This window comes from Gigantopelta aegis, chromosome 8, assembly GCF_016097555.1.
Source record: "Gigantopelta aegis isolate Gae_Host chromosome 8, Gae_host_genome, whole genome shotgun sequence".
NCBI classification, from domain to species: domain Eukaryota; kingdom Metazoa; phylum Mollusca; class Gastropoda; order Neomphalida; family Peltospiridae; genus Gigantopelta; species Gigantopelta aegis.
This window is the reverse complement of record NC_054706.1, coordinates 27,796,023-27,821,706: the sequence shown is the minus strand read 5'-3', so window position 1 is coordinate 27,821,706 and position 25,684 is coordinate 27,796,023. Positions and strand designations below refer to the sequence as shown.

General features: G+C 34.6%; 1 protein-coding gene across 4 annotated transcripts in view; it reads right to left on the bottom strand.

Annotated features, from left to right (window-relative positions):
* Nucleotides 1-25,684, bottom strand: part of LOC121378500 (PDZ and LIM domain protein 7-like) — an 83,254-nt gene that overhangs the window by 13,213 nt on the left and 44,357 nt on the right. For 2 of the 4 annotated variants that reach the window (XM_041506695.1, XM_041506696.1), the window contains 8 exons: nucleotides 21,983-22,113; nucleotides 20,343-20,461; nucleotides 14,444-14,642; nucleotides 8,162-8,389; nucleotides 6,619-6,638; nucleotides 4,834-5,092; nucleotides 2,715-2,901; nucleotides 2,014-2,134 (listed from right to left, as the gene is read on the bottom strand). In XM_041506695.1, the coding sequence (XP_041362629.1) occupies nucleotides 2,014-2,134; nucleotides 2,715-2,901; nucleotides 4,834-5,092; nucleotides 6,619-6,638; nucleotides 8,162-8,389; nucleotides 14,444-14,642; nucleotides 20,343-20,461; nucleotides 21,983-22,113 (1,264 nt within the window). Of the gene's footprint in view, nucleotides 1-2,013; nucleotides 2,135-2,714; nucleotides 2,902-4,833; nucleotides 5,093-6,618; nucleotides 6,639-8,161; nucleotides 8,390-13,813; nucleotides 13,848-14,443; nucleotides 14,643-20,342; nucleotides 20,462-21,982; nucleotides 22,114-25,684 lie in introns of all 4 variants that reach the window. The other 2 variants (XM_041506697.1, XM_041506698.1) reach the window with 2 other exon arrangements.

Below are 25,684 nucleotides of genomic sequence, written 5' to 3'. Positions count from 1 at the left end.
GTATATAGGGTATCAGGTCGTTTCGCCCTTATTCCCGATCGCTCCGTGTTGTTTCGCCCGCATGCCAGGTCGTTTCGCCCTCTATACAGGGTCGTTTCTCCCTCATGTTTATGTTTGTGAATGATGAATAAATTTGTTTACGTGTTGCAAATCAGATATAGGTTATCAATTTGTAACCCTTTATCAACCATAAACACCATTTATATGTATATGTTATTATGTGCAATATTTTAAAGAACCCCTCCCCTCACACCATCCCAGTTCCTACGGGCCTGATGTATTTTATATTAATAAGTACAAAGACTAGCCTACACAATGATATTGTCGATAGGACATATTAGTTATAAAGTGCTTTGGTGTGTGTGTGTGTGTGTGTGTGGGAGGGGGGGGGGGGCGCTTTTTTGCAAATTTGCTAAATTGGCCTATGTAAAATCCATTGATGTGTCATGTTTACATCTATGCTGAAGAATATTTATGATGAAATATTAAAAGGTCCATTTGCTTCAGTTTACATTTAAATACATGCAGTTTTCTGCTGTCTGCCATTTTGTTTTTTTATGGAATACTCTTCAAGAGGGGTGAAAGACTCTAAAATATTAATATAAAATCAATGATCTCTAGTGGTATCTTTAAACATTTTAAACAATCAAATAATATTAATAATAATAAAATAATATGACGTCATCACATTTGTATTTATATCATAACATGTTATTACATTCAACGGTTGTTAGATTAAGTCATATCCTTTCACCCTTCTTGTAGAATATTCCATAAAAAGTCAAAATGGCAGCCGGCACAAAATTACATGTTTTTTGCCCTATGCGATCTCAACGAAGTCGATACAGGTGACATGGTTATCATCTAGTATGTGGAATCCATGCCATTATAATAGTTTTTTCGAGATTTCTTTCTGGACAAAATGTGGGTAAAATCTAACAAAAAATAAAGGTAGGAACAATTTATTGTAGTTGTCCACATTTTGTTTCAGACTTTATGTTTAAGTCTACAACCTTGTTGCCTGTTAGGTGACTATTACGACAAAATTATGGGTAAAATTATTTTTATATACCAAATTTTGCATACTAAAACCACCCCAATACATAGGGGCGAAATGACTCCTTATAAGGGCGAAATGACTCGGGGCGAACGGGAATACGGGCGAAACGACTCGGGGTCGAATAGGAATAAGGGCAAAACGACCTGGATTCTTATATAGCATGGTCATGTGACAATAGTGGGAGTAATTATTGTCCTGAAATTCATGTTATGTTTTTTCAGTCGGTAATGTTAATAATGAGCTTAATTTATTTATGACATCACTTTACAGTTTAATGCACCCTCCCAACAAAACAATAATATTAAAAATATAATACTTGTTTGAAGAAAAAACACCGTTTTGTATCTTATGAAAGACTGGTCCCAGCACAGATGGCGGACAGTTGGAAAGAATACGTTTTTACCATTGAAATGGCAATAAAACAAGTAATTTTTTATTATTATTCATCAAACTTATAATGCATTCAAGAACAAAAAACTGCATAATATTGCATGATGGGGTGTTTTATTTATACTGTTCACAAATTATTGTTACATAATCTGTGAAAGGCTTAGGGTCTGATCAAAATTTATAAGTCACGGTCGGGAGTATTTTCGATCGGAATTTTATGCTCCAATTTGTTGCCTCCGTGTATAAGCCGACTCTCTTCTTTTGGAAAGTGTTTCTAGACTTCAAAAGTCGGCTAATACATGGCAATATACTGTATTAGAAACACCAGGATGACCAGAAACACTTTGGTTGTACAAAAATTGATAATCTAAACAATAAAATATAAGTAATTTTTTATTTCAATGATCAGAAACAATTTTAATAGTGAAAAAAATATGCCTTAGTATTTGAAAAATAGGATCTGTCCCTTTAAACATCAGTTAATTTGTAACACATATCCAACGACTGCGAAAACTTGCCCTGTTAATACAGGTGGCCAGTTGAGTAGGTTCAGCTGTACTTACCATGTTCACAGTAGGGTTTTCCATCCTCGATATGGAACTGGTTTCCACCAATGGGATTGCGGCACTGGGAACAGGTGAAGCACTGGGGATGGTAGCTGTTAGACAACGCATTCACACACTCCTGGAGAAACAGAAAATAAAGAGCACATTTAGACCTGTTTTAGCATACACATGACTGTATGAAACAAAGAACATGATGATGAAAATATTCCCGGAAATCATTCCATGAAAGATCTTAGCACTACGATCATCATAAATACCTACTATAATGACCATACATTTTTTCTACAATCACCAGCCTGTCCCATGACACAATATAAGGCAAGTGGGGGATGTGCCTCCCTCCCACTTTTTTGCAGCAGCAATGGTTTTCATATATGTGTGTGTGCCCCCCACTTTTTGGCACCTTCCTATGCCCATGTACAGTGATAATTTACAATGAATCCAAGACAAGTGAAGTCACTAATGTAAATCTTATATAATAGTTAGACGGTAACTTGATGAAGGGTACAAAATCAATTGTGTTAAAACAGTTCAACTATAAATATAATACCTTTTCAAAAATTTTTATCAAGCATTTTAGGCCATACAACCTTTCCAGAAAAGTATGGGAGATAACTCTGTCTCATGTATTATTACTGAGCCAGATTCGGTCACTTATAATGATTTCCATCAGTGATGACAAGACAAGAGATGCTCACCCCAATGATGGCCTCTCCACATTTGAAGCACCTGGGTGCGAAGTAGAGCTCGTAGTCCTTCTCGCAGTACAGGAATCCGCCCTCCTCCACAAAGCCGATGTCGATCAGTTTCCGAGCACACCGCGGGTTGGCGCACACAAAGTGATCAGGACACCAGCTCTTCCCCATAGCCAGAACGAAAGGTCCTCTGTAAAGAATAAATTTAATTACATATCTTGTCTCAGCTCTTCCCCATAGCCAGAACAAAAGGTCCTCTGGAAAGAATAACTATAATTTCATATCTGGTCATTCAACTCTTTTTCCATAGCCAGAACGAAAGGTCCTCTGGAAAGAATAACTTTAATTTCATATCTGGTCATTCAACTCTTTCTCCATAGCAAGATCGAAAGGTCCTCTGTAAAGAATAAATTTAATTACATATGTAGTCTCAGCTCTTCCCCATAGCCAGAATGAAAGGTCCTCTGTAAAGAATAACTTTAATTACATTATCTAGTTAATTACATATCTAGTCATTCAACTCTTTTTCCATAGCCAGAACGAAAGAATTTCTGTAAAGAATAAATATAATTACTTTTATCCTATAACTTACCCATGATATCCATGTCATAAACCCATGTGATAATTTACTTTATTAACCCGGTTAATAATGGCATGCAAATCTGCAAGGTCTCTAGGTAATGTGTTGCTGTGGATGGGTCATTTGCTTACAAGCCAACAAGACCCGTGTACCTGAGCATAACATTTTCAAAGATATGTTTAAAATGTGTGATGTCAAACTAATCTGTGCTATCGTGATGACATCATATTATCGATGGTGGTGATTTTAGTACTGTGATTTTCTAAAAAATTAATTAAAATGTTATTTTAGAAGTGTTATAGAATAAATAGAATTCGCTACTCATGTTTTTTAATATGTAAAATATAAATCTCATCTAGTTAACCGATTAACATAAACTCGGTTGATATTTTCCATATTAAAAAATACTTGTGACAAATCCTCTCTATCTATAGTCCTTCCCACGAGGAACACCTTTTTTCATACTATGGAATTTACTACAAATTATTTATGTATAAGCCGGTTTTCTCTACATAAAAATAGTTGGTTTTTTGGTTATTTCCAAAACACTTTTTCTTTTCTTCTTACAACAAACAAAACTGAAATTATTTACAAATAACATTTTCGTAGGAGGATAGGACAGACTATAGTTATTCATCTCTTTTCCCCATAGCCAGAACTAAACGACTTCTGTAAAGAATAAATTTAACTACTTATCCATAGTCCTTCCCACATGAAATGTCTTTTTCCATACTATGGAATTTACTACAAGTTTATTTTTTTTCCTGAAGACATTTTTTTCTTAATGGCACACAAAAAGATTTTAAAAAATAATTTCCAAAACACTTTTACTTTTCTTATTATGTCAAACCAAACTGAAATTATTTACAAATAACATTTTCGTAGGAGGATAGGACGGACTATAGTTATTCATCTCTTTTCCCATAGCCAGAACTAAACGACTTCTGTAAAGAATCATTTTGATTACATATCTAAGTCATTCAAAGCCAGGGAGAAAAGCACTTCTTTAAAACCAAATGAGTTAGAACTACCTCTGCCAAGAATAAATTTAAATATATATATTAAGTAATTCATCATTTACATAAATTAACCCTAAAGCTAAGAAGCCTGCTTTAACAAATGTGCAATATTGCTATTTTATCTACAAAATATATATCTTCATAAATCATTTCTCCAATCACTGCAAATTTCATTTTGTTTGTGCATGCTTTACTATAATATCTGCGAGGATTCATTAGTTGAAGAATAAACATCTGTTTTGCTCTGTCTATGAGCTACATCACTATTCAAGGGAGTTAACTCAATGATCCTGTTTTTTCCTTTTAGCCAAAAAGCAATTTTAATGCTTGATTTTCAATAATGTCTACAATATTGAAATAGCCATTATTGGAAATGAAAACATATTATGTAATGGCATCTTCTAAAATTTGACTACAATTTGACAAAATATTATTTGTCTGATTCTAATTCTACTTTATTATAAAGTTAACCTTTAAAATGACATGAATACAATGTGTCTACAACCATCTATACAAACAATACCTGATCTGGTTGCCACATGAGGCACACATTGCTTGCTTGGGAATCCCAGCCGTGCCAGTGGCGTCTTGTACCCTCATCACTGCATCGCCCGCCTTGCCTCGAAACATATTCTTCCCCGTTGGAATAGGCGGAGCGCCACCTGGGCGACCTCCCCCTGCAGGGCCTGGAGGGGCCCACGGTTTAGCAACAGTAGCCACAGGGGCCATAGGTGCAGCAGGGGCCACAGGAGCTGAAGGCGTCCAAGTTGCAGGTTTGGGTGCTGGTATTAAAGAAAAGTAAAAGCTAAAGTTTGTATTGTTAAACAACATATGATCTATTAACCATCGGCTATTGAATGTCAAACATTTGGTAATTTTGACATGCAGTCTTAGTGAGGAAATTTTTTACATTTTTTCCATTAGTAACGAGAGATCTTTTATGGGCACCATCCCACAGACAAGATAGCACATACCACAGCCTTTGATATACCAGGTGTAGTGTACTGCCTTGGATGACCGATGGGCGATTGATCCTAGACCGACAACAGATCAGGCAAGTTCTTTAATGCAGGGCTACGCCCACTCCCACGCTGGTATCAAAGAAAACAATTATTAAGACTTCCCACAGCAGACGTCACCGTTTACGGGGAACTATCACTCTCCTTCCCATTTACTCCTCTGAGACAAGATCAAGCAGAGTAATTTCTCTTAGCTCTCCATAGCATGTAAATTTATATGGTATCAATATGATACAGGATCTTAAATAGTTTCCAATAATCTAACTTAAAGGAACCATTAATTACTCCCCTCAAATTTTTATTTTATTTCAAGGTGTGCAAAAGACATTATTAACCCTTGCTTTTTATACATTTCAGTGAAGAAATTACATTAAAAATATCTTGGTACATATCAAAGTGATACGTCCCACTAGAATGCCAAGTGGGACGTAACACTTTGTGACGTTATCGTTTGGCACACTACAACCTTTCAGGAACGTCAACTAAACGAGTCGAGTGTAATAAATAAAGATTGATAATGGGTAATAAATAAGATATTAAATTGGCTACCATATCTTATCATGTTTTATTTTCCGTCGTGAAATACTTTTCATTATGTCACTCTCTAAAGCTTGTGACAACTGAAAATCATTTCACGAGGGACATAAAACATGATATGATATTTATAACGAGGATAAGACACATGTATCTGTATATGGAATGTGTAGATGCAGGTTTACTAGCTCTGGCACTCACCAAATTCAACAACTGCGAATTTCTAAAACAATTAGCAAATTTTATTTTAATTTGACAAAATAATACAATAAAGTACCTATAATTGATATTTTGTTAAAAAAATAAATCAAGTTTCTGCATTTTCAAAGTTCAATAGATAATTTGGCAAAATGTTCTATGTAGAGCTATCCCTGTCAAGTATGATATGTCTGGAGTGCTCTTTAAAGGCTTTTGTACATACCATTATCTTTAATGCAGTATGTATCATCTTGTGAGTGAAGAATATGCAGTTTTACAGTAAAACCGCTCAAAACCTGACCACCAGTAAACCAGAATTCTCCCAAAACCAGACACTTTTCTTTTTTAAATATCAGTACAGAACATAACTTCATTAAATTAGATACACCTTTAAAACTGGAATTTCTACTTGGTCCTGTGTGTGTCCAATTTAGAGGGGTTTTACTGTATATATATAAATTTCCTTTGCTGCCAAAATGTGAGAATATTCTATGTGACAAACCCTAGAAAATGTTTTAAAATTGCTATTTTTTAATGAATGAATTCATGGTGCATACCTGCTGGGACAGATCCACCACTGAAAAAAGAAATAAGTGTTTTAGTAAGTAGCATTTCCAGAAACAACACACAGTTTTAACAATCTATATGTACTCTACTTCAGACAATGGAACAATTATGTACATGTAAGTGGTATCTACAAATTACCTTTTCAAGTTAAACTACAATCTTAACTGAAATACATTTAATCAGTAACAATAAATAGAAGTAGAATTATCTGTTACATGATAACATCTGGAAAAAAAGTAATCTAATTACATGTAAAAAAAAAAAATTGTCCGCCATTTTAATATCTAGATATGTACACATAATCATATTGTAAGTTTATATACAAAATATGAAACACAATTAAAAAAAAAGCACAATGTCTATTCTTAATAAGACGTTGAAATAAAAATACACATGCTTCTTAAAGGGCGTCTCTCATGTCTTTTCCATGCTGATATAAACATTTGAAAAAAAGCACACACACAAAACAACCTCAGTCTCAGAGTGCAGGCACGGATTCAGGTGGGGGCCCAAGGCCCCCCCCCCCCCCCCCATTTTTAGTGAAACAATATATATATATATATATATATATATATATATATATATATATATATATATATATAATATATACTACAGAATACACAAAAATGCAAAGTTATCCTGTCCACCTGTCAAGGACCTTTAAATTCTATTTTTAAAAACTACAATGGATTTTGGGCCCCCTCTGTTAATAAATCCTGGATCCGCGCCTGGAGAGTGTTCATAATAAAGCAATACACCTAAACCTGATTATGTTATTACATTCATCCTTAAAGACTCAATTTTCACCAATACACATCAGAAAACAGAGATTTTGTCTTCTGATACCTGGACACAAATAAATACTGTAGTGAAAATACCTTTGCTTTCAAAGGAGACTTAGTCTGATACAGATTTCTGCACCGCCTAAAACAACTCAGTCTGATATGATCTAGTGCATCTCTAAGTTTTAAATAAAATTTTAGACATTTTGTTACAACTGATATTGATACAACGCTTTTGTAAATTTCGTTGATTTGTTTTGTTAGTTAGTCACATTAAATAAAAAGTACAAACACTGAATCATTTACATTGAATAGTTTAACAAAAATACATTTATTTTTCAATACATGTATGCAGCACAAAGAACATTAATAAATTTTCACTATTTTCCTTCCCACCAGAAACATCACCAATCTTCTAATTTTTAATATCTTTTAGTTAACTACTGTATAACTATATTTTAGCAGGAAATTATCTATTTTTATATGTGAGCTGGGGCCTAATTCATGAAGCTCTCTTAGACTCTGTTAAGACAACAAAGCATCATCATCTTTGCAAGTCTTTTAGTACTGGACTATGAGATCGCAAAGATACGAGAGTTTAGTGAATTAGGCCCTGGAATATTTTAGTTCTTCACGCTACATTCTCAATTTTAATTTAAAAAATCACCCATCCTCATGCTATATTCTCAGTTTTTAATCCCAAAATCACCCACCCCACACCACCCGCCTACCCGTCTGTCTGCCTGCCTACCTGTCAAGTTGTTGCTGTAAATATTTGAAAGACCTAGAGTGAGATGGAGTGATCGCTACATCTTCCTTAGCCGACGGACTCTCCTGCTCTTTGATCAGTTTGTAAGTTTCTGAGGGGTAATAAGTCTTTGTGTTATTGCCAGGACCTTCCACCGTGCCACCATTTCTACTATCGGTGCTAGCGCGCACTCCGGGACTGACACACGGTCCAGGTGTACCGCCCAGCTCTCTGAAATCATGCGGGAAGGTAATACATGCAACACACAGAACATGCAAATTAGTTCAATAACAAAGTAATAGTAATAGTAATACTGTAAAATGTGAAGAAAAAAACCAAAAACATCCATGCAGAAAGTACAAATTAAACGTGTGTGTGTGTGTGTGTGTGTGTGCAGTACCCTCAGGAAAATTTCTGTATAAACACCCAAACTTAAAAGCCATCTTAGGTCAGGACTGTACCAAGAGTACACTCAACTGCCACCCCCCCCCCCCCCCACCCCACACACCCCAAAACAAAATTATCATTTTATCTAAGATGAAGAAAATCCTATATTACTCTTCCCTGATTCTTTGTTCATTGCTCTCCATCACTCCCCACCCCTCATTATTTTAGGCCCTAAAATAGCAATGAAGTACCAATATACCTTTAATGAGCAAGTTGCCTTTATAAAGAGAATAAAATACATAACTAATTATGAGCTGTAATTGCTCCAGTTAATAAAGAATTAAACAAACAAGTTACTTTATTATATTCATTCAATTTTAGGATTGGCATCATTATTTAATTCTTTGAAGGACCAATGACTGAAACAAAAGTATATTGTAATGAAGGCAGGCAATACCAAATAAGCACAAAACATTTTGGGTAGAAATTACGGCATCTTGAATTTTGACTACAGTTCACCAAAGAATGTACTGGTAGGTGAATTAAAAAATAATAATAACTGAAATTTTAAATTGATTTTTTTTCCACATTTTATAGTAATTATCTACAAAGAACCAGTGAATACTTGAAGTCAATGTCTTTGCCCTTTTCCACATAGACAGGTCTACATACATGTATGCATGCACCTGCATACAGACATTGTTACATGTACATATTTTAAATTTAATGTTAAAAAAGTTTTTTTTTTTTTTTTTATAAATTTAAAAACTATTAAAGTAGCTGTAGTTGCAGGTTTGTTCATTCATTTATGAATGCATTACTTGCATTATTAAAAAACCCAACCCTAAATATACTAGTAGGTGTAAAAAAAACCCACCCTAAAACATTGATTATCTTCAAATATTTTATGGTTCTGCTATGTACTAACTACATTAATAGAAAGATCTGATAAATGTCTAACAAAGTATATATATGTACCGGTATATACCTTTATACAATACAGATACATTATATATACCGGAACTGGTGTGTACATGTATGTAGTAATGTTGTATTAGAACAGACATCAAAATATAAGCACATACATGTTATAAAGAGGTTACCACAAAGTATTAGTTTACAATTCTATTTTTTTTTAAAAGACAGACCAATATAAAGGTAAGTAGTAATATCCTTTGTATTGGTGTTACTAGTATTCACTTATACCACTGTACTCATTGTACTGATATTTGCATATGTTGCAGAATCCTACAGTATCTTTTATGTGGTAGATCTATCTCACAAGCTGTATTTACAATGTACATCTTCAAATATGCACCCAACTGACTATGTACAAATGTATCAGTGCACAAGAATTTAGTTGCAATTTTGTTTGAAAACCAAATGCAAAGAAAGAAGTTAGGTAAATTTTCGATATGAGCGGTTTTTGGCATGGCGCTTGTGCAGATCACCGAAAATATATGAATTAAAAATAATTTCTGTGGTTATCTTTAGCAGTGATTTCATATCATACCATTTTATGTATCTATTTATGCATATTTTTTATTGCCGTAACGCACCAAACACTATTTATATGGGAAACAGCCCTGACTAATGAATCCCATTCACTCAAGAATTTAGTTGAGAATGAGGTACCATTTTCAATGTTACTGTTATGTGGTAATCTCCTGGTACATATAGACCTCGAAAAGATATTCTTCACTTACTATGATGCCTGTTCAAACTATTCTAATCAGTGTTGTTATTTTCATGAGCATACAAACTTGGTACTTTACACACCCACCCAACCACTGGATTTTATTTGTTTAAATTTATTTTTTGTTACAAAAGTTACAAAATGTTCAATGACTTTTGCCAAATGTTTAGTAGTTATTAGGTGTGAGAAATATTCAATGTTCAGTGTTAAAAGAAAACAAATCTACCACCATATGGAACAAACAATGACCTTTGATTCATGGGGCACTGCCTACAGAAACAAAAAATAAATCTGCCACCATATGGAACATACTATGACCTTTGATACACGAGGCACCTCCAGAAAATACATTACTTGTTTTTGAAAGTATATATTATATTACCTACGCCCCCTCCCGACACTCTTCATCCACCCAAATGCAGTTTATATGCTCATGAAAATGACAAACATCATGGGTGATCGCTTAATAAAAATATACTGTGCAATGTGTCAGAATCTTGTTAACTATTATTAAAAGTACATTGTACAAGATGAACACTAAGAAAATACCAAAACAGTAAAGTTTAAACATCAACCACTTTTATTACAATTTCCCCCTTACATTTTGAATAAATGAATCATAGTGGTAAATTGTAATGGAAGAGGTTGATGTTACAAGATGAACAACTTTATTTCGTAAAGTGTCACTTGTAAAAGAAAAAGATAAAATTTAACAGTGAACATTACAAAATGGACAATTATCAAAACTGTTCTGATTTTAAGTGCATTTTTGTATTGAAATATTGAATAATAAAACTTGATTCTGGCACTGTATACGCAAATAATATTCATTACATTGTGCTATAAAGTTGAAATGTATATATATATATATATATATTGAGGTTATATACTCAGGTGCTGGAACGCGTGGTTAAAATTGGATGATATAAGTAACATATACATGTAAGTAACAGCTATGTAAATGGTGACACGTGATTATCCACAAACTTGTAGTTCAGAAGAAAAGGTGCTAGAGGTTTTCTAGTCAACAAAAATGTTATTTTCTCTATTTTTCATATGGTTAAGGACCACAAAGATATTGAGAGAGGAAACCCGCTGTCGCTACTTCATGGGCTACTCTTTTCGATTAGCAGCAAGGGATCTTTTATATGCACCATCCCACAGACAGGATAGTACATACCACAGCCTTTGTTACACCAGTTGTGTGTGTACTAACATACACAAAGTTCTTAATGAATACTTGAATTTTCCAGGAATAAATTTCAAATAAGCTATTTTAATATTTCATTACCAAATCTTCACCAATTAAAAATTCCATGCTGTGAACACATTTGAATGCTACATGGTCAAACCAGTAACAAGTGCTATCATGTGTGCAAAAATAACAAAACAAAACAAAACAAAACATGTCTCTACAGATCAGTTACCAAATGCTTAGATTAAATGTTTCAACAAAATAAACCAGAAGAACCTGTTAATACATGTAATTACATGGGGATTTAAAAAAATACCAAACCATGTTACTATGATAAAGATAAAAATATTTTTTAGTTTAAACCTATATTATCATAAGGAAAAACATCAATTATAGATAAAACTGTACACAAAAGAGAAAATGACACTCATGTCAAACGGCACAAACTTTCACCACAGTAGAAAAGAGCAGACAATTATGAAGTTCATCCCAAACAGAATAGTGAGCAAGATCTACTGAAATTTGTCCAAACTGTTCCATTATACTAGAGAATTGAATTATGTTTCCAATCTGAGATGGTCTGTCCCGGATCAGATCACAGGCAATCCATAGATTGGGTCCGGGTTGGACTGACACACTCACACAGTCACTCACACACTCACTCACACTCTCTCACACACACTCACACTCTCACACTCTCACTCACTCACTCACTCACTCACTCACTCACTCACTCACTCACTCACTCACTCACTCACTCACTCACTCACTCACTCACTCACTCTCTCACTCACTCTCTCACTCTCTCTCTCTCTCCAATCCGAGAAGTCACATAACACCAATGGAACATAATTTAATGCTTAAGATGTGAATTAATGAATAAATGTTTAAACAACACATCAGCACAAAAAAATGCTTCAGTTACTGGGTGTCAAACAAAAGTACATATGAATGAATCGATCGATATAAAAATTCTACAGTTAAATCAAAAGACAGTGTAAAGACCTGTGCAAAACTATAATGATTTAAGCTGTAATGCTTGTATGTGGGGAGTGAGAGGATGGTAGTGGAGGGGGAGGGAGGAAGAGGAGATTGAAGTGATTGAAGTTCTGCTTGGGAATTAGTTTAGACATCCCATTCACAGTTTCCTATTCTAGGAAAGCTGAAGGGATCAAGCTGGCAGGGTAATACGCGTTGAATGCCTTCTCTTAATAAATAAAGTAAGGAAGATGATGTGTACAGGTTAATTATCACCAACTCACTTGTCCCATGTGTGCTCCAACGTAACCCTCCTGAATTTAGTAATACTGAAAATTCCAAGTAGTAAATACATATGTTCAAGTCTGTAAATATATTGGCACATTTGTTTCGGACAAATTTCAATAAAATTGCTAACAAGTCATTAATACAAACAATGAACCATAGACACACTTGATGATCTTTGCAAAGATAACTTTTGAAGACTAATATGTTGCACAAACTAGAAAGGTGTCAATTTTTTTTAATGTTCTGTAAGATAGCAAAAATATATACATTATATTATTATTATGTTTTTCTAGACATAATTACCAATGTTATTACACAGAAATGCTGCTTATTCATTACATTCAGCAACCATGACTTACATATATTTAAAATTAATGGCAGGTCCGAACCATGAATAGCTAATTTATTAAGATCTTCACACAGGGAGAATTCGAATCAGCATATAAAATGTAAAGCAATTTCAGCAAGAAACAATAGGATATAAGCAGACAGATTAAAATCATCCTCAAACTGTGTGAACAGGCAAAGCTATTCTCACATAAGTTTGCGAATGATTTTTTTTTTTCATATCCAGATAAACGTAAAAGAAATAACAGACAATACTTATAATTAATTTTGAAACATACTTACTAATAATAACATTAAAAGTTCATATTTTATTTTTTTATTTTTTGTTAAAACAATAATTCTCAGAATGACTAAATTTAATTATAAATGCATAAAGCAAACACTTTTTGAAATTGTTTTTTTAATATACCTAGACAATTATCTCCCCTGTTTAACTACATGTATGTCCATACTAAGATTTCACCTCTTAGCATTAAAGAGCTCTTAATACTCTGTAGACCAAATTACAACACTTGAAATAAACAAGCTGTGCATAGCTGCTAATTATAATGAAAAAGAAGTTCATTTTATATTGAACACTGAAACGTAAAATAAGTAATTTTAACTGATTTTATTTTCTTTAAAATAATATTTTTGGCAACAGTCTTCAAAAGTCAAAAGATCAATGTCAATATGAGAGAAGAGGGACAACTCCAAGACGGGCTGCAAACAAAGAAACCCAACAACGGGGGACAACATGGGACATTCGGAATGCCATTGATACCTTTGCCACGGAGGCGGTGCTTGTGATGTAGAACCTGAAAATGGAAGTCTCAGTTTATTTCTTTATTTCCAGACATCATCAGCTACCCTACCAAGGAACCTGGTCTTATTTCTATTAGAAATTAGAATTTTAAATTATTTTAAAAGTACTGCAAAATATTTGTAAACCAGTCCTTTTTTAAATAAAGAATTTATTTTTCTCAGATTGTTAGTTTTTGGGACTGACTTTTTAATATAAATAGTTCTTTCAGGCAGCATATATGTAGTAATTACTCTGTGCTAAAAGAACATTTTCCAGTTATATTGTGATAGGGAATTAATTAAATCTTTTGAAACAAGAAAACACATTATATATAAAATATGCAGTAGCTTGATTTGTGTTTTTATCAAATACAATCTCCAATAAGAAATTAGAACAGGTTCCTGGCATTATAGCTATCAATGTATATGTAATTATGACACAGAAAATATGCAGAAATTATCATACATTTCAGTTTAATAAATTCATTCAACAAGTTTCAATTGTTAGAGATCCTAATACCTCAAACTGTTAGTATTGTACATAACTTCTGCATATTTATCCACACAAAACTGTATCTTATTTTTGCAACAAACAAAAACATTAAATTACCCAACATCTTCTTTTACCAAAAACTTTGACTGGTCTTGCAATGTTGTTTCCACATTTACGTTGGAATACAGCCCTATGGGCGTATTGTATCGCTGGGGCAAGATGGCTTTAACCGTCTTGGATTGGGGTGCTGCAGGTGCATTCTGGGGAGACGTGCGACCACTGGTTTTAGGCAGGGGACGGAGACGAGTGGCAGGTTCTGAAAAACACCTTTAACTATGTGGCATGGTGGTGATGGTGATGATGGTGATGAGGATGAGGATGAAGATGAGGATGAAGCACATTTATATGTTAATCAGGATATACAGTATAATCAGAAATTCAGAAAAATCAGAAATTCAGAAAGGTTATGGGACACTTTAATATTTTAATATTTGATGATGGTGGTGGTGATGACGACGATGATGATGACAATGATGACGATGATGACGATGATGATGATGAAGCACATTTATATGTTAATCAGGATATACATGTACAGTATAATCAGAGATTCAAAAAGGTTATGGGACACTTTAATATTTTAGAACAAAAATTATAAAGAAATTTATATAATGACTCTTGAATTTGAAAACAAAATAAGACAATCATTAGCTAAAAAAGAGACAGAAACAGTGATATATAATTTGAATATATTTTAATTTAACAATGTCACAAAAATTAATAAGTTGCTTGGGAGTTCTCAGTCCTCCTAAAAGTTCTTATTCAGGCCAAATGGGCCATTACAATGCAGGTGATCACTCCTAAGACCCACCATGTCTCAACTATTCACCTACATCCCAGCCAAAAAGTTTTTCTCTAATGACATCCCAGCATAGTATTTACTCAACAGCAATTTGCAACATATATGTATGGGATCTAGAGAATGAAATAATATACCCACTGCTGCTAGTTCAAAGATGAAAATGACCTTGGATAAACAAATCCAGACAAGTTTCAGGATTTGTAACAGTAGTGGGGTTATGTTGATCTTTTTTTTATCAAACAAGATAGTGTCCGTTTTCAGGCTGTACAAAAATCCAGAATGTAAGAAAAATTCAAAAGTTTTTCATCTCTGTATTCTGGTTTTACTGGTCAGAAGCAAATCATCTTTTAAATACACATTCACAAAGACAGACCAGCACATACCACAGCCTTTGATATACTCATTGTGGAACACTACTAGCCATAACAAAAAAATAACCCAGTGGGTTGAGGAACAGATACTATGGATCGACATGCTTTAGGTGAGTGCTCCTAACCCATTAAATGCTATTTCTGTTCTAGAAGATATTCAAACTTAGGATTCTCAGTTACTCAGCAAGTTAGATTGATGACTGGAGGTGGAAGATACACAAGGAGTTAACAGACAGATGGATGATGTGTAATCAGAGATTAACAGAGAGTAAAAAACATATAGATTAACATGCCAATAGCATACAGCAGACTTTTTAATGAAACCAGCTTTGGTGGTGCAGTGGCTAAGTCATCGGACTTAAGGCTGGCAGGTACAGGGTTCAGAGCCCGGTACCGGCTCCAACCCAGAGCAAGCTCTTAAGGGCTCAATGGGTAGGTGTAATGCCACTACACCTTCTTCTCTCTTACCAACACTCTCACTAACCACTGTCCTGGACAGATAGCCCAGATAGTTGAGGTGTGTGCCCAGGACAGCATGCTTGAATCTTAATTGGATATAAGCACGAAAAATAAAGTTGAAATGAAATGAAATGTTAGTGAAATGGACAGAAGATCGAAAGAGTAACAGGGCCTGTAGGAACCAGATGGGTGGGGTGGGTGGTGTGGGTGGTGTGGGTGGGGTGCTGGGACCCTCACTTTAAGACAGGGCCCAGCTGTTGAAAGCATAGTTACAGTTAACTATGAGTTAGTCTAATAAGATTCCTTTTAATTATTTGTGCACAAAATGAAAAATAAACATTAGATTTGATTATGTATGGATATCTTTTGTTGTTTGTTCAATTATTATTATTTATGTTGATTCAAGCCTTGGTTTTGAAAATATCTGGTAACCAATGATTAAGCTGACTAACGTTTGAACAAATGCCCCCAGAAAATGTACTTTTGTCCTCCTATAAATGTGTAAAAAATCATTTAAAACAGCTGGAAATTGTCATACAAAATATTGCTATTATGTTCTTGATATGGTAAAAAGTAGTATTTGTTGCCATTTAAAGATGAATTTTTTTTTAAGAGGACATTGTCCCATCCCTACCCCTAAATAGGTTGTGTCCCTTTAACTTCAAATATTGTTCCTACAGGCCTGGGAATAATGTTCTTTACATGCTTCACCATTACCGTATAACCGGAAATTTTCGTGGTCTTAATTTTTCGTGGTTTGGGGTATAAAAACATTTCAAGGTTTCTTATTTTCGTCGTTTGCCAAATCTAAATTGAAAGTGATTTTATTTTCAAGTTTTAGCAAGTCTAGTTGCAAGAATACTTGTTATTGTTGATTAAAGTTTCACCTCGGCTGCCAGTTGTGCGATACCACCGACATGTAAAGTTAAACAATAGAACACTCAGCTGTAGCCTAATTGGCCACTGTGATACCCGGTATGCTATTCGCCAGACAACTGATCACAGTTTTTGATTTTGTGTAAAGCCAATTACAACATATGTGTGAACAAACCACTTAAAGGAAACATGTCACGTAAACCATATTTGGCACCAACCATGTACAATTAATTATAAATTGAATCACCTAAAAAAAAAAATTATAAAAAATTAATTACTTAAAATATCTCCATAAAAGAACCCCAGATACGAGCTCTTAGCGGAAATTGCCGATCTTTAATGAGCAGGGCAATCACGAGGTCCGTGACGTCAGAGACGCGTCGCTTGATCTGAAGCCTTACACTTAAAAGCATTAGTCAGTACCACTCATAAAGAATCTAAGACTTGCACAGCTTACCAAAACAATGAGTGTTCGTTCGCAAAATGTTTTGCCGTATCAATATGAGCTGTTAGTAAATGAAGAAAGACACACATTTACTTACAACAGTGATACTGAAGAAAAAACGGATAGCGAGTCGGAGGGTGGAGAAACTGATGGTGCCAGACCAGACCGGTCGACCAATTTACAGCCCGGAGCCCGAAAGTAACCCGGAGACAAAACCAAAACTCGGATGCTAATGCCGAGGTGTATACTGTTCATATTTAGCATAAAGATACACCTCGATATGATGTATTTAAATATGTAAAAAATATAAATGTAGGACAAACATTTTTGGGTTGTTTTTTTTAGAAAATATCGCATTTTTTATGTTCGGGCTGTACATAATGAAATCTGTATGCACAGTGTAAACAAACGCTCTAATTTACGACAAGGCGCTTCACTTTCATTAACCTGGCTTGTAAAACAACATAAATGACTTGAGAGTATAATCAACTTTTAAACTAAATATATTTCTATTTGCATCAATAGAACGAAATGGGATTATAGTATTTTTCTCTCATAAAAAAAAGTAGCATATTATTAGGCCTATTGGTAGGGTGCGTTAGAGTAAAAACGACCACTCACGATACCCAAGTGATAATTTTCTTTTCTTTGGTACTACGTAATTGGTCAGTTTTGTAGTTTTAGATGGGAAAGTCTACTTAATCAAGGGTTTTACAGCATTATTTACAGTAATGAAGCAGGGCGGCTGATAATGTCCATTAACATTGTACTATAGTCGCGACAGGGTTACGCAACAATACCCTGTGATCTTAAAAAAACTGGCACGTATTTTGTACGCATGTCTAGACCGTGGTAATCACTTACCTGGTCGATACCCTGCAATATACACCTGCCAATCAGGAATCACATGTGCAGGCCACGGAAAGAAAGGACCAATTAACTAAAACAACACTCCGATTCTCAAGTCAGCCCGTGGATGAAACATAATAGTTATTTCGACACCGACAGTAGTGGGTTTTTTTGTAGTTTTGAAGTTCACTTCGTGTTGCTTTGGGGCTTCGGGCGATGAGGAACGTTTTTGTGACGTATTCCGCCCGAAGATTAAAAACATTATTTAAAATTATTATTGTTTTCTACACGTTTTTTAAAAACATATTTAAATACATCGTACTGAGATGTATCCTCATGCCAAATCCCATGTTTGTATATGCCATATTTAATTACTTATTGACGTTTCCTTCTTCGGACGGTGAATACAGATTTTGTTATGTAGGCCTACAGCCCTAACATGAAAAATCTTTTTTTTTCCAAAAAAATAAAAAAATAAAAAATTCTACATTTTTGTTTTAACATATATAAATACATCATGCTGAGGTGTATCTTTGTGCCAAATATGTACAATGTACACCTCGGCATTCGCAACCGAGTACTGTGTCTCCGGGTAACGTTCGGGCTCCGGGCTGTAATTAGGCGGACACCAAAGTACTATGCGGTGTTGGTGTCCAATCTTTTCTTTTGCGATAAAATACACGCGTCTTTCTTCGGATACAATCCTTTGGAAAACCATAAAAAGACAATCCCGATCGTTTAAACTGTTTATTTTTACACCCGAAGGCCGCGCAGTACGGCACTGTTGGACTGAAAAGATCGTAAGCCCCTTACTCCATATATAAACAGTTAACAACAATGGAAGAGTACAGCGGCTCTGACGTCACTTCCCTTTTTTTCCGAACGCTCACGAAGAAATATGCATAAATCGTACTTTGATACTGGTTAGCGTAATTTCTTCATTTTAAATTAACTACACGTATTTTATTGTTATAAAGTTATTTGTATATTATTTTTATATCATTTTTCTTTTAAAATGAGCTATAATATGGTCTCGTGTCATGTTTCCTTTAAGGACGCCCTGAAGTCTGAGTTCACCACATGGTATTCAAAGCAGGTTTTGCTGGCTATGAGAGATGGCGAAGGTGTAACAGACATCAAGATCGAAATATGTACTTCGGCGATAAAACCAATTCATGCAAGGTGGATTATGAAAGTTATGGCAGAATTGAAAACACGCCAGGTAATGTTGAAATCTGCATTCATCCACCCTGGAAACACTGATGCAGTGCGGGTGGACATTAATAAAAACAATATACGAAATTTAAAAATATTTCATTATATTCTACAAACAGTGAGATTCACACAATAACTTTTTTTAAATTCTAACTTGTTGTCTTGACTATACTATTCTCTTGGTGTTTCCGGTGGACTGCGCATGACAGGAAATAAAATGTTCCAGTAAATTGTCAGTGTGTTATTGTTTTCACAATAAATATTTTAGATAAAATTTGTTTATGTTTACAAATATTTTCAAGGATTTATATTTTCAATGCTGACTAGTTACCCTTGAAACCCATGAAAATAAAAATCCTCGAAAATTTCTGGTTATACGGTATAAGAAAAGTAAAATTGTTTTTTAGATACAAGAATGTCAAAGACTTCAATAATGCAGGACTTCTTGAATATTTAAAATGCATTCAGTCATGAAATATATTTGGGTATAGTGCTTTTTCACTTGGATATTTGTATGTACATTTTATCCATATCAATTTACAAGCTAAACATACAATGGTTTACAGACAGAGGTTTGTTTTAGTGTTTGGTGTATTGGCAGTAATTCCATTTGGAATTGCATGCAATAAAACCATTAAGACAAAGAATGCTTTATGAATAGAATCTAAAGCTTTATAATCTTTCCACCATAGCACATAAGTTAAACAGCCAATGAAAGATAAATAATATTATATAAATTCACAATTTAATTATTTTGAACAATTGATAGTTTCTTATTTGAACGTTCTAAGACGAAACATGATGAACACCCTGAACAACTGTCCCAAAGAGTTAGTCCATTGAATCATGCAGATGTTACAACAAACACTGTCCATGTGATGAAGGGTATATACTTCTTTAACTCTACACATACTGAAACATATACAGTTGCTAAGTTACCTTGGCCACTGTCGATCATGGTTTGGAGTTGTTTGAAAGACTTAGAGTGGTGCTGGGAGGGGTCAGGGGGTTCATCCCTTTCTGCATACTTTTGAGCCGAGGCTTGATAGTCGACTGGACTGAAATAACAACATCATAAATGTATGTACATTTAACACATGAAGATATCTATAATATCTGACCATTATGAAATCGGATACTTTTGTACTTAACTTATCTGTTTTTCATAATGAAGTCCTTTTTTATTATCAAAGGATAACATTAGGTTATTTGTGATGGTATCCATTCAGAACAAACTGAATAATAATTAACATCTAACATTTGTAACTATAACAGATAATATTTAAAAAAAAAAAAATAATAATAAAAAAAAAAAAAATTAAAAAAAAAAAAAAAAAAAAAAAAAAAAAAAAAAATATAATAACAACAACAACAACAACAACAACAACAACAACAACAACAACAACAACAACAACAACAACAACAACAACAACAACAACAACAACAACAACAATAATATATATATATATATATATATATATATATATATATATATATATATACACATACACATGTATATATATATATAAAATATATAGTATCTAAAGAATCTTTCACTTTCAGCATATGGTCTACTGGCAGGGCTCTAACATTAAGGCTTGTTTGTTTGCCCAAGACCAGTGGTCTTGGGTGTTGGTCAAGTTAACTGGAATAACAATTTGTGTGACTTTACAGGTCAACTGAATGTCAAATATTTCTTGACACTTTCAACAGAATTTGACGCATTCATTTATTTTAAAGAAGGACCCTCCTCCTCAGTGTGTACACTGACTGTGCGGCACATTTTGTTGGAGTGTGATCATCTCAAGCCGACAAGAAATGATATATTTGGCAACAGAAATGTTTTGGAATCGTTTAAATTCCATCCAATGTTAATTGTAAAGTTTTTAAAACACTTTGACTTCTATACAAAATTTTAAGATATACTTAACTTGATTTTATATATTGTATTATACTCCCCCCCCCCCCCCCACAGCTCCTTACACTGTGGTTTTACATGAGTCTATACAAATATGTTCATATACTTACCATTTGTGACACCCAATAGCCGATATGTATTTTTGTGCTGGGGTGTCGTTAAACAAACATTCAATCAGCTTTCAACAGAAATATTTGGGTAGGACAAGCACATTTCTGATGGGACAAGTAAAAATGGAGAGGCACTTGTCCAATGGGGCATGCAGATGTTGAAAGTTAACAGAGACCCCTGCACAGGTCTTAAAAAGTTAAAAGTTTGTTTTGTTTAATGACACAAACTAGATCACATTGATTTATTAACCATTGGCTAATGGATGTCAAACATTTAGTAATTCTGACATGCAGTCTTAGAGAGAAAAACCTGCTACATGTTTCCATTAGTAACAAGGGATCTTTTATATGCACCATCCCACAGACAGAATAGCACATATCTCGGCCTTTGATATACCAGTCATGGTGCACTGATTGGAATGAGACAATTAATCCAATGGGATTACAGACTAGGATCGATCATAGACCAACCGTGCATCAGATGAGTATTTTACTACTGGGCTACGTCCTGCCACATACAAGTCATCCATGAAAGTTCATCAAACATGTACCTTGATATGTTCATGTTCTGTGTCTTCTGGGTTAAGGAGGATACTCCGTAGCTGGCACCTGGATTGCTGAGGCCATAGTTGGTGCCAGGACTGCTTTGTGCACCAAACGGCTTTGGAGCAACATTAAAATTCTGTAAAATAAAAAGCCAAAATGTCAAAAACACAGCATAAAAATTAATGCCATAAAAAAAAAACACTGAAAAAATTAAATATATAATACAGTGTGGATTTGTGGTATTGGATGTCAAACATATGGTAATTTCTGACATTTGGTAATTAAAGGAAACCTGCTACATTTTTCCATTAGCAACAAGGATTATTTAATATGTACTTTCCAGCAGACAGGACTGCACATACCATGGCCTTTGTTATACCAGTTATGGGGCACTGGTTGAGCAACAAGAATTGCTAGCTTTCGTGACAGTCCAGAAGTGGATGGAGGATGGGTGGAGGGGTGGATGGAGGGAGTGATGGATGAATGAATTGGTGGGAGGATGGATGGATGGATGGATGGATGGATGGATGGATGGATGAATATATGAATGAATGGATGGATGGGTGGGTGGGTGGATTTGGATGGATGGATAGGTGGGTGGGTGGATGGATGGATGCATTTAAGGGTGGATAAATTAATGGATGGATGGATGGATGGATGGATAAATTAACAAAAAACATTGAGTGATGAATTAAAATACACTGACATAACTATTTAAACATTTAAAATATATATTTTAAATGATGTCTTATTGCCCCAGAGATGTATTTAAGTAATTCAGTTCTGAAGCTAGATATCTGATCACACATTCCAATAAATAAAAGGTTTTAACCGTTTGGCTGGCATTGTTTAAACTGTGCCCGGCACCACACTAACATTAGCTGAAGGTATCTGTATATAACTGAATGCACATGTTTGATATGAGGTGGCGACATGCTGTTACATAAACTGGGCCATTAGTTGTGGAGGCGGGGAGAATAACTTCACAACCTTGGCTCCAACACAAGATTTATTATTAGCAGCTGTCTGAAAATGTGTCTTGATATTTATAGTTGAAGTAAATCAAAGAGAACTGGCTATGGTTTTTGCCAAGGTTCAATCTTAAAATATATGTAATGTATAGGCAATAATCCAGACATTATATTATACAGTCATGTATGGAATTTAAAGGTATTGTGTCACAGACCACTGACCTATTAAATGGCCTAACAAACTATTACCTAAACAAATATAAATTTGATTTGTCCCTAAATGTACTTTATTCAACCATCTATGTAACCACCATACTAATGATATTTTGTAAAAGTTATTGAATTATGGCAATGGTCCATAATTCCAAAACTAGTATTGCCAAGAGGGTTGACATGGATTTCACTCCATCATGATTCAGTTATGGTGATGCGATAGCTAGATTTGGTTTCCAAAAATTAATGTAATTATCATTTATTATCAATTTTTAGAGAACTAAGGTCCTTAAATCTGTGACAGTATGCCTTTAAGGTAGTACTAAACCAAATAACTTCCGGCTGGGTCAAAGTTCGAGGTGCACCAAACTTTTGATAGTGAAGTGAACACCACAAGTCTTGTGATTGGTTATAAATGTGAGTTTCATCTGGGTAAAAAAAATAAGCAATTTTATTTCATCTAGTACCAATGTATCAAGTAGCCTTGTGCTTGAAACATGTATGGGGTACCTGTGAAAAAAAGTACTAGAATTTTGTGCGGAACTAGGGTAGTCATAGATGCTAACCGTTATCTCAGAAACAAGCAGCTTGACCCCCAATTTTTTCTGATTCACTCTAAGTGTGAGGGGTGGTAGTATTTATATTCATGGCGTTTATGTCGATTGATACGCTGCAGGTAGGGGTTTTAGCCACATATGTTACTATTGTCGTCTATGGGATTTGATTTGGTAGTATACACCCTTAAGTGTGAATAAAGACACATTTTGTACATAGACATTCTTATATCAAATAATGAAGGAAGGAATGTTTAATGACACCCCAGCACATACACTTTGGCTATTGCGTGTCAGAAAAGACAAGTATAGGGAAATATTGTTTTTATTATAGCAAATAAACCCAATGACATTTATCATTTAACCTGTAACGATAGTACTTTTGTTTTTACATATATATCAACAGTTTTTTTTGTTTTGTTTTACAACCCATACAATGTTTTAAAGGGTTGATGGAGGTAAAAACCAAGTTCAGTTAACTTTTCAGGCAAAAACATCTAGCTACAGTCCTTAAATTGTTTTTTAAATGTTGTAAGAATATCCAAAATAAGTACTGTGGCATTCTATTCCCACAAAAATTGTTAAATGACCTCTGCCAGCAACTGAACACCAAAAGAAAAGCAAATTTGAAATTAACGATAAACCTGATTTGCATTTCAACCCTGATTATGAGATGCTTAGATCTTTGTAAAGGTTAAATGTTTGTTTTGTTTAAGGACACCACTGGAGCACATTGATTTATTAGTCACTGGCTATTGGAGGTCAAACATTTGGCAATTTTGACATAGTCTTAGTGAGGAAATGCACTAAAAAAAATTCTATTATTAGCAAGGAATCTTTTGTATGCACCATCCCACAGACAGGATAGCACATTCCACAACATTTGATATACCAGTCATGGTGCACTGCACTGGCTGGAACGACGAATAGCCCAATGGGCCATCAACAGGGATCAATCAGTTCTGTGAAATGAAGATATGTCAACAAGTACATATGTCAACAATCTCAGTACATAGTTCATCATTTATTAACAGTAACAAATCCAATCAATTTTGTCTGATCATAGTATCAGGTTTAAAATGTATACAGTAGGTGATGGGTTCATTACTGTAACGAAAAAAAAGAAAGAAATGTTTTATTTAACGACGCACTCAACACATTTTATTTACGGTTATATGGCGTCAGATATATGGTTAAGGACCACACAGATTTTGATAAGAAACCCGCTGTCGCCACTACATGGGCTACTCTTTTCGATTAGCAGCAAGGGATCTTTTATTTGCGCTTCCCACAGCAGGATAGCACAAACCATAACCTTTGTTGAACCAGTTATGGATCACTAGTCGGTGCAAGTGGGTTACACCTACCCACTGATCCTTGCGGAGCACTCACTCAGGGTTTGGAGTCGGTATATGGATTAAAAACCCTATGACTCGACTGGGATCCGAACCCAGTACCTACCAGCCTGTAGACCGATGGCCTAACTTCGATGCCACCGAGTCCGGTTTATTACTGTAATGATTACTGAAACCAACTCAGAATGAAAAAACCAGAAGGAATATTTTATTTTGCTTATGAACTCATTTTTAAACCAGGAAGTTATTTTGTGCCTAGCATATGGTTTTTGTGACATTTGGGTTTGAATGGGAAAGAAAACCTGCTGGCATCATGTAGTCTACTCATATACAAAAAAAAAAAAAATCTTTCATAAGTAGTCTATTAAACAGTACATAAAATGACCTCTGATATACCAGTTGTGGAGCACTGGCAGTGATGAAAGAAAACAAATTCCATCATGGCTTATCTACTATACAAATACAATCCATGAAATATGAGGTGAGCACTCTACACTGAGCTCGTTCCAGCCAGTGCACCATGACTGGTTTATTAAAGGCAATGGTATGTGCAATCCTGTCTGTGGGATGGTGCATATAAAAGATCCTTTGCTACTAATGAAAAGATGTACAGG